At 48.7% G+C, this 17,355-nt stretch overlaps 1 protein-coding gene across 1 annotated transcript in view; it reads left to right on the forward strand.

Moving 5' to 3' along the window:
* Positions 1-1,966: 1,966 nt before the first annotated feature.
* The window catches only part of OLFML2B (olfactomedin like 2B), a 40,033-nt gene continuing 24,644 nt past the window's right edge, over positions 1,967-17,355 (forward strand). Inside the window, exons 1-3 of the mRNA XM_003943382.3 lie at positions 1,967-2,629; positions 5,371-5,634; positions 8,084-8,191. Of these exons, the coding sequence (XP_003943431.2) occupies positions 2,456-2,629; positions 5,371-5,634; positions 8,084-8,191 (546 nt within the window). The 5' untranslated portion in view covers positions 1,967-2,455. The remainder of the gene's footprint in view (positions 2,630-5,370; positions 5,635-8,083; positions 8,192-17,355) is intronic.

Consider the following 17,355-nt stretch of genomic DNA (forward strand, 5'->3'; position numbering starts at 1 on the left):
CTGAGGCAGGAGAATCATTTGAACCCAGGAGGCAGAGGTTGCAGTGAGCTGAGATCACACCACTGCACTCCAGCCTGGGCAACAGAGCAAGACTCGGTCTCAAAAAAAAAAAAAAAAAAAAAAAAGACCTTAAAGGAAAGATATTTTAGTTAGATACCAGGAAGGACTCATGGTCATAAGATGGCTGCCACAGCTCCTGGCACTTTTGAAACTGCCCCTATAAACTTTATAAAACTAACCAGGGAAGAAGGGAAGGAAAGAAATGAAAATAAACCAAGTTCACTGCACATTCAGCAGTAATCGTGAGATCCGCTTGCTCTCTGACCTGCTTCCTCACAGTTACTTTGTGCCTATTGCCTCAGAATTGCATAGACCCTGTTAAAAGATTATAGTGCCCCTTAACTGCTCTATAGATAACCACCTGAACATTATAAAATATTATGTTTTCCCTTTGAGATGCTCCTTCAGGTTCTGCATACTGATGAAACTATGGACTCAGCTGGTTGGAAGGACCCCATGAGGAGCTGACTCACCAGAGAAGGCAGTTTCCACATCCTGGTGATGGAACTTTGTTCCATCCTCTGGGCCTGACCAATCAATGACCTCAATTCTTTAGCCCCCTCATGCTCCACAATCCCCTTAAAAACTCTAGCCCAGAACTCCTCAGACAGATGGATTTGAGGGTCTTCTCCCATCTCCTCACTTGGTGCCCTGCAATCATTAAATTCTTTCCCTGCCGCAAACCTGGCTGTTGCAGTGTAACTGGTACGTTACTACACAGTGGGCATAAGAACCTCTTTGTCCTGTAGCACTTTGACTGTGGTCAAAGACACAATCAAAGACAAGAAGTGGGGGAAGAGTAGCACCAGAAAGGCCCTCTCTCCTATTTGCTTCTTTTATCAGGAAGCAAAATATCTTGTCCAGGTGGTTACCTCCAGCTGTAAGGGAGACTGGGAAATTGAATGTCTGGCACAGGGGTAGCTCAAAAGGCCAAATGGTCTAAGAATAATTGAGTGGAAAATGGAAAGAGCTTGAGGGTCCTCGATGACATCGCTAAGTTGCTGAATTAAATTTCAAACAGCCAACTCTGTCTTCGAATTTCCCAATGATGCATAATACCTTTTGAAGGGGCCTGGCTCTGTTCAATAGTCCGAGTGACAGTTGTCCAGGATGGCACAGTGCCCTTCCTTAAATTCACACATTGTTAATCTTCATTGTAGGTTTATAAAAGGTTGTCCTCAGTAACTGAGGGACATAGTAACATAATTGCGCACTATTGAAATTGGGCCCCCTCTTAGCGATAATCTGGTAACAGATCAAGAGACTGGTCTCAAACCAGGAAGACAGGAAGATCTGTTCTCTTCAGTAACCATTTGATTATCAGGCATTAGCTTTCCCCTTGGGAACTCGCAGAGTGTCAGAGATGTACAGTCATTCCTCTAACTTTCAACGTTTACACAACTCAGGACACACTCCAGGAGGGAATTCAATGATTTTCCTCTGGGTGGAGGTATTACTAGGTTCTAAAGCTGTGGCAGACAAGCAAGCTACCAACGGCGCTAAGTTCAAAGCTGCCCGAGGTCTCGCCCAGGGTTAAGTCAGGGGAAAGAAACGCTGGAAGCAAAGGCGCCTTCTCCCCAGCCCCAGGTGTGCTACAGGAGGGTACGGCAGATCCCTAACTGGCTCGGGCTTGGGGCGAGCGCCCGGGGCCTGCCGTGGCAAGCCGCTCCTGTGAGGATAGGCAAACCTGAAACTTCTGGGAAGCCGTTCCGGGTAACTTCTCTGCACTCATTTGAGGTCAGATGAAAGGAAAGGAAAGCCCTTCGGACGTCACCCCCAGCAGGCGCGCGGCAGCTGAGCCCCAGCGGGGGCGGGGTCCTCCGGGTGCCCCTCCGCCCGAGCCCTGTGCGCTTCCCGGTCCTCCTCCTCCGCGCGGTCACTGGCTGCATCTCCGCGGCCCCGGCACAATAGAGGCTCCGCCCTCCTTCCGCGCGAGCTCTCCGCGGCTCCCTCGCCCAGCCGCCCTCGCCGCCAGCGCCGCCACCGCCTCTGCCCGTCCCGTGCCCGGTACCCGTGCGTTCCGAGGCTCCCCGCCGCCCGTCCCGGCGCGCACCGCGGGCATCTGTCCGACCTCCTTCCTGCCACCTGAGCCCTCCCGCGGGCGACGCGCTCAGCTAGCCCCTGCCCGCCTCCACCTTTCCCGTCACCCCCTCTTTCCTGCGTCCTGCTCTCCACTGGGGCTACAGTCGAGGTCTGCTCGCGTCCGGAAGGAGATGCCCAGAGTCTCTGCGGCGCACCCTCCTGTCGCCCTCAGGTGCACCCAGCTTTAGAAGGCGCTCTGAGCAGCCACTCTGGGGCTCTAGCTAGGACACCCTCTCGCACAAGTCTTGCCCAGACCACCCGCTCCGGCCATTCTCTGCAGGGGCTGAGGATCCTCTCTCTCATCGCGTCCCCCATGGCCAAGCCTCTGCTACTAGTTCTCTACTTCTCTCTGATTGTGGCTCCAGGCTGGGTGTCCAGCATTGTCCCCACAGGGACAGGTGAGCCCCCAGATGCGCAGACTGTGGCGCCCACGGAGGATGAGACTCTGCAAAACGAGGCGGACAACCAGGAGAACGTTTTATCTCAGGTAGGATGCCGAGTGCCACGACCGCCCTTCTCGCCCTGGATGGTGATGAAAGCCAGAGCTGGTCTTTGCTGAAGTGTTTGGGGGGCAGCTGTTTTTTCTTCCGTTACCAAATGGAAAAGGCATTTGATTTTCATGTATCAGAATATTTTCTTAATGGAGGTATATAGGTTCTCCTCTCAAAATCATGGGGTCTTTCAAGGTCATCAAATCAGGAGAAAGGAGAGGTGAAGGAAGGAAAGATGCTGCTCAACTCCTTGAGAAGAAAGGAAAAGAGTTGTTTTTGGTTTCAGGGTTGTGAAAAGTATATCTTGTCTATGTGGCTGTTTGTCAGAACGGGAATGTGAAAACAGGCGGGTATGTTGACCAGGAGGCAGATGGCATATCCCATCGGGAGATATTTTATGGCAGAGGGTGTGACACCCAGGCAGAGGCATGGGGTGAAGTCAGAACAGCAACATGTGTGATGAATGTGAGGTGACCCCCAAACGGAGAGATTGAGAACATGACCGCGTATATTGGGAGGGGAGGGTGGGAATGCAGATGCAGGCAACCAGGGCAGACTGTCAGTGGGGAGCTCAGTAACCCATGATAGTGATGGGCTTTGTAACATGTCTGTTTACAAAGTACTTAAACTTGTTTTGTTTCTTACTCAATCTTCAAAACACCCTGATACCCATCTATAGATAAAGACTATAAAACACATGAGTAGAGCCAGGGCTTCTGACAGTCTTCAGCCCAGATCCCATGTTTGTAAAAGATAATTCTCTCTGGAGTGTTTATTTCATGCTCTCCAGAAGAAATAAATCATGATGACGTGTGGTGGGTGTCATCAGAATCCTCAGAATGTGGATGTCTGCGAAAGGATCCTCCAATGCTACCTGTACCTCCACCTCCACCAAACCCTGAGACTGGGCCTTGTCTCCTTCCTGTAGAGAGAATAATCAGCTGCACTTTGCGATTTATCAAACACTAGCCTCCTCACTCTTCCTTTAATAATCATGCTAATATATGCCCTCTATCCACCCATTACCTCACACTGACCCCTAAATCGAAAAGACATAAAAATCTCTCAGATTGGGGCTCTGGAACACTATCAACAAAAACTGTCCTGAAACCCGAGCCTCCTGAAAGGAAGGAATCCACCCAGGGTTCTCAGAGCAGGGTTATGCAGGAATCTAGGCAGAGTGTCAGAGAGCAGACAGCCGCAATTTACTATCAGCCTGTAAAGAACAGCCGCTTAAGTCATCCTTAACTATACTACCTCTTCTACTGATCCATTCTGTATTTGACAACAGCCCTAAAGCAAATATTAGTATTAGAAGAAACCCAATCTTCGCAGGGAAAGCATTACAAGCCTTCTTCCCCACAAACAGTATCCCAAGGAACATTTCCACTCAAACACGCCCAGTGCTTGCCTGACAAGATCATTAGTCAAATGAAGGGAACCCTTCTGCCTGCCTAGAAAGGGAGCCCTGGCTTTGGGGATATAGGGCCTTTTGGAGAGGATTGGGAGAGAAGAGCCTTTTCCCAGCAAGTGCCCAGGGTAGGAGCTCCAGAAAGCCTACTGTTGCGTGCTTTCCTGGCCAGAGAGGCTGGCAGGGGCAAGTGCCCAGGAGGAAATGTTTAGCACTGCAAAAGCAGCAGGTGCTGCCAGTTTGCTCTCCTGGGTTTGGCCTGCGGTTTGGGTTCAAAAGCAAGAACTCTTAGACTGAGTAAACCTTACTGATTTCTGGACATGTCTCTTTCCTCTCAGTTCCCTTTCTCCACATCCAAACCATCCTTCAAGGCCCAGATTAAATGCCACTTCCTCCAAGAAGTCTTCCCTGGCTTCCAGTTAGAGCCACTCTTAGCTCCCACTGCCCTTTCTCTCTGCCTCTTCAGGGGCACTTACAATTCTCTACTCCGTGTGATTGCTATTTCTATGCCTCCCGCACTGTAGGCTCCTTGTGAGCAGGCTCTCTGTCTGGCCTGTCTCTTTATCCTTCTCAGCCCCTCCCAGTCCCTAGGAGGCACTGCATAAATGCTGAATGAATGAACGAGAGAAGCCAGTAGTCTTCAAACTTGAATAACAACTTTTCAGTCTCTCCAATTCCTTCTTTACCTTTTTACATTTAAACCTGGATTCTGACTTGGCGCGGTGTTTCATGCCTGTAATGCCAGCATTGTGGGAGGCCAAGTCAGGTGGATCACTTGAGATCAGGAGTTCAAGACCAGCATGGCAAACATGGTGAAAATGAAAATACAAAATTAGCTGGGCATGGCAGCATGTGCCTATAATCCGAGATGCTCAGGAGGCGGAGGCAGGAGAATCACTTGAACCTGGGAGGTGGAGGTTACAGTGAGCCGAGATCATGCCACTGCCCTCCAGCCTGGGCAACAAAATGACACCTTATCTCAAAAAAAAAAAAAAAAAAAACAGCCTAAACCTAAATTGTAGCAGAAGGCAAAGGCTATTGGACAAATGATAGGACTCATCTGTTTTTTCCGTTCAATAATGAAAGGCTAAGGCCCCATGAGAAAGGCACAGCTTTCCAAGACAAATGAAGACAGCTGAACTCTGACTGCCGTCAAGGAAATGTCAGAGTCAGCAAACTGCGTCTCAGTGACATAAAGGCTCCGTGGTTCAGAGTTGTCTGAGGTCTCTGGCTAGTGCAGGACATTTGACTAAATGGAGGGCCTCTTTCTGGAGGCTGACTGACACCTGTGTTTGCATACCCCCAACCCATTCTCTGTGTGTCTAGTTGCTGGGGGACTATGACAAGGTCAAGGCTATGTCTGAGGGCTCGGACTGTCAGTGCAAGTGTGTGGTGAGACCCCTGGGCCGAGATGCTTGCCAAAGAATCAATGCGGGCGCTTCCAGGAAGGAAGACTTCTATACTGTGGAAACCATCACCTCGGGCTCATCCTGCAAGTGTGCCTGCGTTGCGCCCCCATCGGCTCTCAATCCCTGCGAGGGAGACTTCAGACTCCAGAAGCTGCGGGAGGCGGACAGCCAGGACCTGAAGGTAGGACCTGGTATGGGGCAGTGCCTTGGATGAGCGGGCACTTCTGAGACCCACAAGTGTGGCAGGGCTGTCATTGAAGACTGTAAGGCCTTTGAAGAAGGTCAGGCCTGGTCCCTGGAGTACTGTGTGTGGATCCAAGGGTGATGTCCTGGCAAACTGGGCCTTTTCAGTTCTGGTGTATCAGGGAGATGCTGAAAGCAAAGTGTGCCTGCCCCTCCTTATGGAGCCAGAGAGGCTGGGCCTGAGAGCAGCTGCCAGGTCCAGCTAGCCAAAAGAACTCAGCGTTCTTCAGGAAAATTGCTGCCACGATTTATTGTTAGCCCAGCACGCACCCCAAAGAAGCAAAAGATAAACTCTTGTAAGCCTTTGGTCCTTAGCTCAAGGGCTGGGTTGGCCCAGGGAAGGAGAGACCTGGGGCCTGCTATAGAATGGGTCTTCAAACTGTGGTCCTATCATGGTCCATAGGGTAGGGAAGCTCAGGCCCTACTTAAGCAGCCCTGTGGGTTGACTGAGGGCTTCTGATCCTGCACTTCCCCTTCCCTTGCACCCTGGGGTAGCAGAACAAGCTGGGTTTTGGAGTCAGGCAGGCTTGGGTTCAAACTATTGCTGCGTAATCCCACTTAAGTTATTTAATTTGTCTGCCCTCCAGCTCCTTGAATCACATGTGGGAATAATAACATCTAGTTGATGGGGTTATGAGAATCGATGAGATAACAACTAGTAAGTACTTGGCACAACACCAGACATTCAGTTAGACATGACCATGTATATGAATGAATGAATGGGTGACCATGTAGAGTGCAGCTGGCACCTGGTACTCACTCAGTGACCGGTAGTCATTGGTGTCTCTTTCAGCAGAGTAGTGTTTACCAATATCAGGAGCACCTCAGGATTCAGCCAGAGCTGTAACTCTGCCATGAAACAACTTTCGGAACCTAATGCCACCCTCACGCAGTTGTAGGATTGGACTCTGGGGGACTTCAGGAACACCATAAGGCAAAATGTCTATTAGAAATCAGGAAATCATCACAGTACATGCTAATATCCAGCTATATTTTTATGGCTCCTATTGAGATTCTGCTCTCTTCCTCTGGTGAGGAGAAAGGAGCTCACCTTCTAAACAGGAATATTTCATACTTGGGATTCTTCATTTAGAAGCAAGGCTCTGAGATAAACGGGGAGTGTAGATTGCAAAAGTGTGGCCCAGCAAACTCTTCCAGGAACTGGCCCTCATCATCTTCCCTCTTTCCCTGCACTCTGCATGCCCTTGATGCTGCCACAGCCTCAGCCACCTTCCTCCCAGGGCCTCTGTACTGGCAGGCAGGATGGTATTGATAAAAACTGAGGAGTCTTGGTACACCATGGCAGCTTGCCATAGAGCAAGAGTGTCAAAGGTGGTACACTGAGTCTTCTTTTACCCCAGGGTCAGTTTAGCTCTCTGTGCTAAGGAAAACCTGTTGACGTCTTTCAGAGCCTTTAATAGACAATGAAGTTAGTGTTTCAGAAGCATATTCTCAAGGTATTGGCATGTAGAGCCACCTTGTTGAATATTTATGGAATAAGAATACCTGTGATAAGCCAGGGATCTTGGGGAACAGAGATGAAGACACTACTTTCTTTTTTTTTTTTTTTTAACCTTTTATTTTAGGTTCAGGGGTATATGTGCAGGTTTGTTATATAGGTAAACTTGCACCACGGAAGTCTGTTGTATAGATTATTAGATTATTACTAAGCTTAGTACCCAATAGTTATTTTTTTCTGCTCCTGTCCTCTTCCTACCCTCCACCCTCAAGTGGGCCTTAGTATCTGTTGTTCCCTTCCTTGTGTCCATGAGTTCTTTTTTAGTATATGCGCTGCCGAAGCGAGCACAAGTTCTTATCATTTAGCTCCCACCTGTAAGTGAGAGCATGTGATATTTCATTTTCTGTTCCTGTGTTAGTTTGCTAAGATAATGGCCTCCAGCTCCATCCATGTTCCCCTAAAAGACATGATCTCATTTTTTTCATGGCTGCATAGTATTCCATGGTATGTATGTACTACATTTTCTTTATCCAGCCTGTCATTGATGTGCATTTAGGTCGACTCCATGTGTTTGCTATTGAGACACTACTTTCAAGGAGCTCACAGTCTAGTAGGAAAGACAGATGTCAGTGCAAGTGGCAGATTTCATAAAAGAGGCATAAACGGTTTGTGAAGAAGGCTAGACCTCAGGTTCACTTGTTCTTGTAGGACTCTACCATTTTCTTACCCCAACATTTCAGAAGGTAGAATACACCACTGCGCTTGCCTACATCCCTGCCGACACAAACGTGTGTCTCACAGAAGCCTCTCAATTCCTGGCTGGTGGCTTTCCTGTCGAACCTCCAGTATGCAGATCTGAAAGGAAGCTCTGCCCTGTGGTCTGTCTGCCCCAGCCCTGCCTGGACTAACCCCTTGCCTTGTTTCCTAGCTCTCCACAATCATAGACATGTTGGAAGGAGCATTCTATGGCCTGGATCTCCTGAAGCTACATTCAGTCACCACCAAACTGGTGGGGCAAGTGGATAAACTGGAGGAGGTAAGGAGGATTCTGATTTCCGTATCTTTTTCTTGATGGAACCCAAAAGCGTATCAAACTTCCCACAGTCAATTTTCAGCTAGCACATGCCCTGATTAGACTTAGCCCATTCTATTTTATGAAAAGGAAAATATACATTAAAGATGCATCCAAAATTATGCCAAATTGTTGGTAACAAAGAAAATCAGTTAAACAGAAATGCCAATACTGTGGCTTCTCTTTTTCATCTATAAGATCCTCTTAATCGTATAACCAATGTCTTTTCATTTTTACCTTGACTTCCAGGGACCTCAGAACTCAATGAAACGTAAAGGTCCCGTAAGCATCTTACCTCCAGTGTTCAGGTGGAGTCATCTCCTTCCCCTAATTTTTCTAACTGTTCTGGTGCATACCCCTTTATTTATGTGTGTAAATCCATCTGAAATTCATTTTAGAGGAAGAAGACATAAAAATGATTACGAATAAGTAATGTTTCCTACTCAGCATTCAGGCTGGTCATGCCCAGGATGAATAGACGAGTCATGCAATTTTCATAGACAAACACACCATACTCTTCTGTCTGGGCTCTGAGGCTTGTGCAGGTGGTGCTGTGGTTTTCATCTAGTGGTGTGTGACATGATGGTGGGAGCTGGGAGTTGTTACAGATACTGTAATAATGTTGACAGTGCTTGTTGCTGTGATGCCTTAACATATAGGGAGAAATCATTTAGTCACCCAAAAAGTAACTAACGATCATTATTCAACCCTATGGGTAAGAAACTTTATGGACATGTTTCATTGACTTGCATCTGGTTCTTGGTCTGATACTTGAAACTGACTCAAAGAGCTGCTGCTCCAAGTAGAAATCTATTTCTTTAATGTTTACAGCATTGCTGTAAGTGGTAAATTCAATAACACAATGATTGTAAACATAGCAATATTCCTCGCGAAAAAGTGGGCTTTTGGGGGGCTATCACAAAAGAGCTAAAGTTCCTTGATCCATGATTAGTAGATGGAGTGATTTGTGGCAGAAAGAGTAGCAGGCTTGGTGTCAGGACGGGATGAGTTCCTTACTCTTTGTGCTGCCAAGCAGTCGTGTCCTACCTGCTCCATCTGCACAGCGAGAATAGTACCCTGCCTACTCTGTATGATTGCTGAGAGGATGCAAAGTACAGTAATCAGTATGAAAATACTTTGAAATGGTTAAACAAGGCTCTGACCATGGAGAGACTGGGGACAAACATTCCCACACTGCTTTCCCAAGCAGCTGCCACAAAGATTATGAAACGTTGCAGTTACGAGGACTGCTTTCAGCACACTCCTTCCACTCCTAAAATTTTTCCCAGAAAGTCCTTTTCCACCTGCCCTTGGGCTTAGCGCCTCCAATGCTATGACGAGGTGTTTTCTGAATATGGCTGTTGGCTCTGGGAGGTTGGAAGGTCCTTAATCACATCAATTAAGAGGTCTGATGAGAGGTTTTGGAGCCTGAGCTTTGTAGACAGATCAGGGTGGCCAATAGAACCGCATCAGCCTCCTCCTCACTGTCTGCCACTCGCTTTAAGAGGTTCTTTCAAACAATTAGGACCCTGGGCATCTTGAGTCTCTTCTTTCTCAACGTTAACAGCCAGAATGATGACACTGAGATGGTCAGCACCACCCACTACCAGTGGACTTCATGCAGGCTTGGGACTCTTCCTCCTGGTTAAAAACCACTTTCTGATTCTTTCAGATGCATTCAAAAGGCATTAAACCAAGGTCCAATATTGGGAGGTGCCTCTGTTTCCCTAGACCCCAGAATCATCCAAATGTGCAATGCCCCTTTGAGAAAAGGATTGCTCTTCTCTAGGAACAGGAGCCACAACAACCTCTTCTGCTTCTACCTGACCTTGGCAGCCACACAGTTGTCATTCTGCCTGGAGAACACAGCTTGAGAAAGGTAGATCTGGCGGGAAGAGTACAGCTCAGGAGGCCAAGGTCAGGTGCTCAGCCTCTGAGAAGGCCAGTGGGCTGGGCTTGTTCAAAGGCCACAGCCTTGTTCCAGCCTTGCCCAGCAGCTGAGCCCTCCCAGCTCAGGAGGGAGTATGGGTGAATCTGATGCAACACCACTGCCCCAGCAAGGTAGTATCGTCCATACAGTCACGCAGTAACCTGGTTTTTGCCAAAAAGTTTTAGTTACATCAATGAGAATATCTCCTTGGCAAGACTGTGGTATGTTTAGTAGCAACTAGACCTTAATAATAATAATAATAATAATAATAATACCTTATATTTATATAGAATATTATGTTTTTAAAGCATTCCATATACATTTAGCCCATTTGTTCCTGGATAGTGTGAGAGCCAAGGAAATTAGATGACTTGACCAATTTCACAGTGCTAGGAAACACAGGGCCTTCTGGTTCCTCGTCCAGGACTCTTTCTCATCAGCCCTGTTAAGTTTCTTCAAATCATTGCCATCTTCCCTGCAAGCATCAGTTTTCCTAACAAGAACTCCAAACAATAGCTCTTCCAAGGGAATTTCTAGGCAGGACTGTGACTATATCCCATGGTTCCATTAAATAGGATTAAAGTTCAGTTAGAGAAGGTTTCCCCAAACCGGGCAGCCTAAGTTGAGAGGGTGCTGAAGTGTGACAGTAGTCTTCAGATGGGTCGGGACCCCTGTGCCCAAAGAGTAGAGCACTGTATTCACTTGAGTTTGTTTCAGGCCTCATGCCAACTGACCGTCTGGAGTCTGCAGTAATCGAAAAGGCAGACTTTTGGGTAAATTGAAAAAACACTCCCTCTCCAGCTCGGTCTGCAGGAGGAATGGAAGTTAAATTCTGCTCCTGGTCCTTGAATATTCTTGAATCTCAAGGGGAGTTCTTTGGAGGTCAGACAAGACAAAAGGGGTCAGCTTGGAGAGGCATTTTGCCCAAAGTAAGATCCATGGTTGGCAGTATAAGCAGGTACACATTTATGGGATACAGCCACAGTTCCACCTTGAGTATATAGGAGGAGGTAGGAATGGAAACTTCATTTGCAGATGAAAGAGGAAGGAAGGAGAAGGAAATGGCATCTGAACTATTTTGAGTTAACTTTTTGGTAAAATCAGCTCTGGGAGCAGCTCTGCTTAGTGGAATGATTTGGGGTAAGCTTTTGTTTTAAAAAATGAAAAATGACACATGCATAGAAAAGTGGATAAACAATGAACGTCAGACTTTCTATTTTTTGTCAATTTGGAAGGTATAGCTTAGTAGGGTCATTTCACTGTGTTCCAGAAACTTAACTCCGAAAATATCTTTCCAGTTCACTGAGGAAGTCTGAAACCTCATGGACCAGTTTTAGAACAGCTCCAGGAATAAGAAACACTCACGGTCGTCAGCAGTCCAACACAGACCCCAGCTCACCTCTCTTTCCTGCGAGTGGCTGGGAGGGGAAAGGGCATGCCGGAAGTACGGGTACATGTTGGAGTTGAGAGGTGGGTGGGCACAGAACATAAATATCTGAAGAGATGGTAGTTAAAAGTTTAGAAAGAAAATCTGTAGCTTCCAAAGGCAAAGGCAAGCCTTGTTTATTGCATATAGAGCTGGCGATGGCACTCACTCAGCTCAAGAAAAGACTTCGCTCGAGCTCTAAGTGCACTTGGAGACCCAAAGACTTGTAGGCTGCCCAGGCCTAATGCTGGATTCTGAATGTCAGCAGGACTAGAGGCATGGTGTTCAACCCCTAGCAGCACATACTGCTTCCAGGGGCAGATTCACTACTAAAGCGGAGAAAAAGACAAACAGGGACAGATCATTACAATAATCTTTTAGCATCAAGGCTTTTGTTGGATTCAGTCATTTCCATAAAATTTGCAAATTTTTTTTTATTGCATTTTAGGTTTTGGGGTACATGTGATGAACATGCAAGATTGTTGCATAGGTACACACTTGGCAGTGTGGTTTGCTGCCTTCGTCCCCTCACCTGTATCTGTCATTTCTCCCCATGCTATCTCTTCCCACCTCCCCACCCCCCCGCCAAAATTTGCAAATTTTACGAAGAAATGTCCCACCCCTACCTTGCTGCAGGATACCTGTGTTTGTAGTATTTGAAATGCATATGTACACACGTGCCTTTGTGTATGTGTGGGTACATAGCCCATGCTCTTAAAATAGATGCATGCCTGCAAGCTTTCCATAGTGTAATTTCTGCCTTGCCCCTTCTGGTGTGTGTGTCTCTTTCCTTTTTCTTTTCTTTTTTTTTTTTTTGAGGCGGAGTTTCACTCTTGTTACCCAGGCTGGAGTGCAATGGCGCTATCTCAGCTCACCGCAACCTCCGCCTCCTGGGTTCAGGCAATTCTCCTGCCTCAGCCTCCTGAGTAGCTGGGATTACAGGCACGCGCCACCATGCCCAGCTAATGTTTTGTATTTTTAGTAGAGACGGGGTTTCACCATGTTGACCAGGATGGTCTCAATCTCTTGACCTCGTGATCCACCCGCCTTGGCCTCCCAAAGTGCTGGGATTACAGGCTTGAGCCACCGCACCCGGCTATTCTTTCCTTTTTCTTGAATCTACCTGCTGGAATTTGCAAACTACATCCATCCATGAGCATAGATGGTACCAGGGAACCTTGTGTCCCAGCTGAAGCCTTTTCTCTTAGTAACATTGCCGCCAAGGAAATTTAAGTCCACGATGGATTTTCCAGACCCAGAACTGGCCCACTCCCCAGAATGTACTGGTGCAAGCATTGCTGAGGGCTTCTTCCCCACACCTAAAGCTTTGGTGGCTTTTGTGTTTCTGGACTGAAAGGCAAGATCAAAGAAGCATTCCTGACCCTGGGAGATACATCTTTTCACCAGGTAATAGGAAAATGTCATTTTCATCTGTGCAGAGCTGTCTTTTTCCAAGCCTCCCCTTGCCTCCCACCCTCCACCCCTATCAAGACACCCCCAGGGCTCACTCTCCTGATCAAATCTGCTGTCTCCGAGGGGTCTGCTGTAAGTCATTTCACTCTTCTTCCTCAGGTGAAGGCTTGGAGAGGGTCACTGCTTACCCACTGACTTCAGTGTTCTCCTATGTGAAAAGGCAGAGGGTTGAAGTTAGTGTTTCTAAGACGTATTTCAGCCCTAACGCTGTTTAATTCAATTTACACCTTAACCAATATATTACCTCTCCTGGGGTTGTGTTTACTTCAAATCTAATTTGTCATTGTGGGACATAAGGTTTTCTTCTTGGCTAAAGAGACTTACAGTGTAAGTGTCAGCCCTTCATCTGTTGGCCTAGGAGCAGTTTAGAGCTGCCAGGATGTGCAGGCAGGCATGGCTCAAGTGGCCCTATTTTAAGGGGTGAGGTTACCCCTAATATAGAAATTCATCACTGGAGGCCTGGGACTTCTTTCTCTTACCTTGTTTGACTCTCCTGCCAGGCTCTGGACTTCTTAAGGGCAAACTGGGTCAAATCATCTTTGTTACCCAGGCCCTCGTCCAGCACCTAATGTAAGACAAACGCTCCACAGCTGTTTGGTTGGACGAGTGTTCAGTGCGGCAGCTGGTGGCTCCCTGAACCCAGGCCTGCCTATCTCTCCCATCAGCTGTGGTCGGAGGGATTAGGCTACAGCCCGCCTGTCCTGCCATCAGGAGCACCTGCTGTTTCCAGCTGTTCTCTTCCCCAGCTCTCTTACTAGGGGCTAGGAGACAGCTGTCAGCTGAGGTGGCTGTCTCAGGCCATCTGGTCCTAGCTGTCTCCTGAAGGGTGCAAAGGGTGTGCACAGTGAGCTGATGGGAACTGCATGCATTCCCCCCATGAGTCCAGTTACCCTCACACTTGCCCAGTTCACTCCCACGAGAAACTGTGTCCCGTCTGCCCTCGGGCTTGCCGTCTGCACCTTAGCCTTGTGCACACCCAGCTATCTGCCAGGGAATCCTGATGCCCACAGGACCTATCAGGCAGCCTCCCAGGCAGCCTCCTCAGATGTGGCCGCATGCACCTGCTGTGTGTCTTGGGGCCGGGGTTTGGCCCACCTGTAGTCTGGCTTCGCCTCCTCCCACAGGTGTCTAGCGTGTCTCTCTACAGCATGCCAGCCTTGGCTTCTTACCTTCCTCCCCATGCCAGCCATACCAAGCCCTAGCTTCCCTTTCTTTTTCCACCTGCATGTTTGCTATGGAAACCTTGAGGGTCCCTCCCACTCCAGCTTCATCCACATGCCTCAAGCCCGATTTCTGTGCCCAGCACTGTACCACATGCAGCACCTCATCCACCTCCATGCCAAGCCTGGGTGAGGTAGATGTCATCATTCCATCTTTTTCCACCTGGAGCCTAAAGAGGTTTCATCCCTCGCCCTGTGTGGTTATATAAGCAGGCTGTGACTGTAGTGTGGTTTACACCTGGTCTCCAGAGCCAGCATCTTCTTCCCCTACGCACACCCCGTCCCTGGTTCCAATTGTAAAAACAAGACCACAGAGAACCGCCAGAGTTCTGCCCTGTGGTCATCTTTCCCCTGGTCCCAAGGTTTTGGCTTAAACCACTACACAGTCTCAGCCAGGTACACGCACACGTGTACAAGAGCTGGACAAGGTCAGGACCCGGTCTGTGCCCTTCATACCTATTCCATCAGTCTACGCATCTGGTTGTGCCGGCCCTTTGTGGCTTGTCAAAGCACCAGCCATGCTGACTAGGGCTGACTGGTGGCTGTACCCCTAATGCCACCTGCATCCGGTTCCCCTTTGCTGAGGGTCCCTGCCTCGTTTGCACGCTCTCTTCCCTCTGGTGTGTGTGCCTCTGTCTGCAGTCAGCAGTGGACACCTGTTCCCAGCTGGCAGCGTGGCACCCGTTCCCATCAGGCACCCTCCAATGCCCAATTGCATACCTCTCCCACATATGGCACTTGTTCTATGAACACCTCTCAGTTCCTTGGCTCTGCCTGGCCCAAGGAATCATGACGACAAGGTTCTCAAAACTTTCATTGCCAGTTGTCTGTGTCCAGCCTTCTGTCCCAGCCCTGTGTCTACCTGCTCTAACCTTCCTCTTCCCTTCCCTCTTCTTGGTGCCAGGGTCCTTGGCAGGGGCCATGGGTACACTCACTTCTGCCAGACAGGCATGGTTCCCACCTCCTCTGCCACATTGCCAGCGCTACCCACAAGCCGAGTTGCACACACTATAAATGTCAAGGCTGCAGCTGTCCTGGGGGAAGAGCTTGAGGCATGAGGTCATGGGGTTCACTCATCTGCCAGGGCAGAATCAAAGGCACCCTGTGCAGGTGGCATTCGCTGCATCTCCTGAGAATCACTTCACAAAAGGCCCTTGGTGTGAGGAGTGCAGAGTTCCAGGGAAGAGTGGGGAGCTCTTGAGGGTCAGCACCCCTGGGTTGGAGGTGGCTGACTAGGGGTGGCCAAGGAGAGGCAGCTGCGGCTGCTGTCCTGGGGGACACCAGCTGGCTCAGCCTGCAGGCCAGTGGGGTGATGCCACCACCAGCCTGTTGTTGATTCAGGCAGCTGGTGGGCTTTGCCATTCCCATGAGGGGAATAAAGTGTACTGCCCCTCCGGGTTCTCAGGGCGGGCTTGCCTGAAACCCTCCTTTTTGGAAATGCCAAATAATGCCTCCTCACTGACACCAGAAAGGGGCTGGGAGACTATAAATCAATGTGAAGGGGCTCTCTAGGACCCTAGAAACCCCAAGACCTGGGGGGCCGCTTTTTGCCTCACAGCACACCACGCCCACTGATGCGCGGTGTTGAGGAATCCAGCGAGATCTACTAATACTTAGGCCCAGCCAGCCAGTCCACCCAGAGGTGCCAGCACCTTTAGAAGAGTCCTAGGGCCAGTGCTGGGCCACAGGTGTGGACCCCCCTCAGTCTGCTCCTCAGAGAAGCCTGTGGACCTGGCCAAGGAGTCAATGCCTGCATCTGCCATATTAGCCTGGCAGAGTTTCTGCAGAGCACTTTTTACTAGTTGATGTTTTCCTGTCTATTTCTTTGTCTGTTGCCTATTTTCCCCCTCATGGAGGGTGACCTTCACCGGGGCAGGATCCCAGTGGCCTTGCTCACGCTTGAACCTTCAGTGTGGCACTGAGCACGTGAATGCCTTCATAGAAAGGTAACACATTGAATCCCTGCACCTGCTGGGCTTGGTGATCTGTGTTAGGCTGTGATAGCTACAGGAGGGGCATCCACAGGTGCTGCTCTCAGCAGGTGCTTATGGATTGCAGAAATGCTTGAACCGCACTAAGAGGCCAGAAACCTTTCCCATCAGTCCCAGAAAGAACTCAGCTCTTATAAAACAGCCCTTGTCACACATTTCTGTCTGCTTATCAAGGAGCCATGCCCCAAGCTTTCTCCACTTAAGGTGGTGCTTCTCAAACTTTAATGTGTATGCAGAGCGTCTAGGGATCTCGTTAAAATATAGATTCCGATTCAGCAGGGTTGAGTGGGCCTGAGAATCTGCATTTCTAGCAAGCACCTGTGTGATGCTGATGCTGCTGGTCTCTACACCACACTTTGAATAGTGAGGATTTATGAGAGTCAAACGCTTCCGTATTTTTCAGCATCTGTGCATATCCTGTCATGTATCCTGAAACCAGACTGCAAGTATGCTCTGGCTTTTTGACGTGCTTGGCGCTGCTGAGAGCTGTCTTTGTGCTGGGATCCTCTCCTGGTGTTCTTAGCAATCCAGCAAGCGAGCTGAAGGAGAAAAGGCCAGGAAGCTGTGTGCTGGTTCCACTCCGCCACTTTTTTGTAGTGACCTTGGGCAGGTCATATTCTTGCTCTGGACCTCAGTTTTCTTTTTGTGAAATGAAAGATTAGGCATGAGTTCTTAGGTCCATTCCAGCTGTGACATTCTATGAAAAATAATAGCCACTTAGTCCAGTATGTTTCATGCATATCCATATATGTTAACTCACTTAAGCCTCGTAACAACCCGTAGGAAAAGTGCTGGTATTATCCCCATTTTCCAGATGGGAAACTGAAGCAGAGGGGTTCCAGTAACGTGCCTGAGATCTCAGATCTAGCAATAGCAGTTTCCTCCAGAATCCATGCTCTTACCCATTACACTTGACCTCCTGATAGATAACGCCTATCAGGAGTGACTGCGCACCCAGGAAGATCACTCATTCTGGGCATTCTTTTTTTTTTTTTTTTTTTTTTTTTGAGACGGAGTTTCACTCTTGTTACCCAGGCTGGAGTGCAATGGCACGATCTTGGCTCACCGCAACCTCCGCCTCCTGGGTT

Source organism: Saimiri boliviensis, chromosome 19, assembly GCF_048565385.1.
Source record: "Saimiri boliviensis isolate mSaiBol1 chromosome 19, mSaiBol1.pri, whole genome shotgun sequence".
Classification (NCBI taxonomy): Eukaryota; Metazoa; Chordata; class Mammalia; order Primates; family Cebidae; genus Saimiri; species Saimiri boliviensis.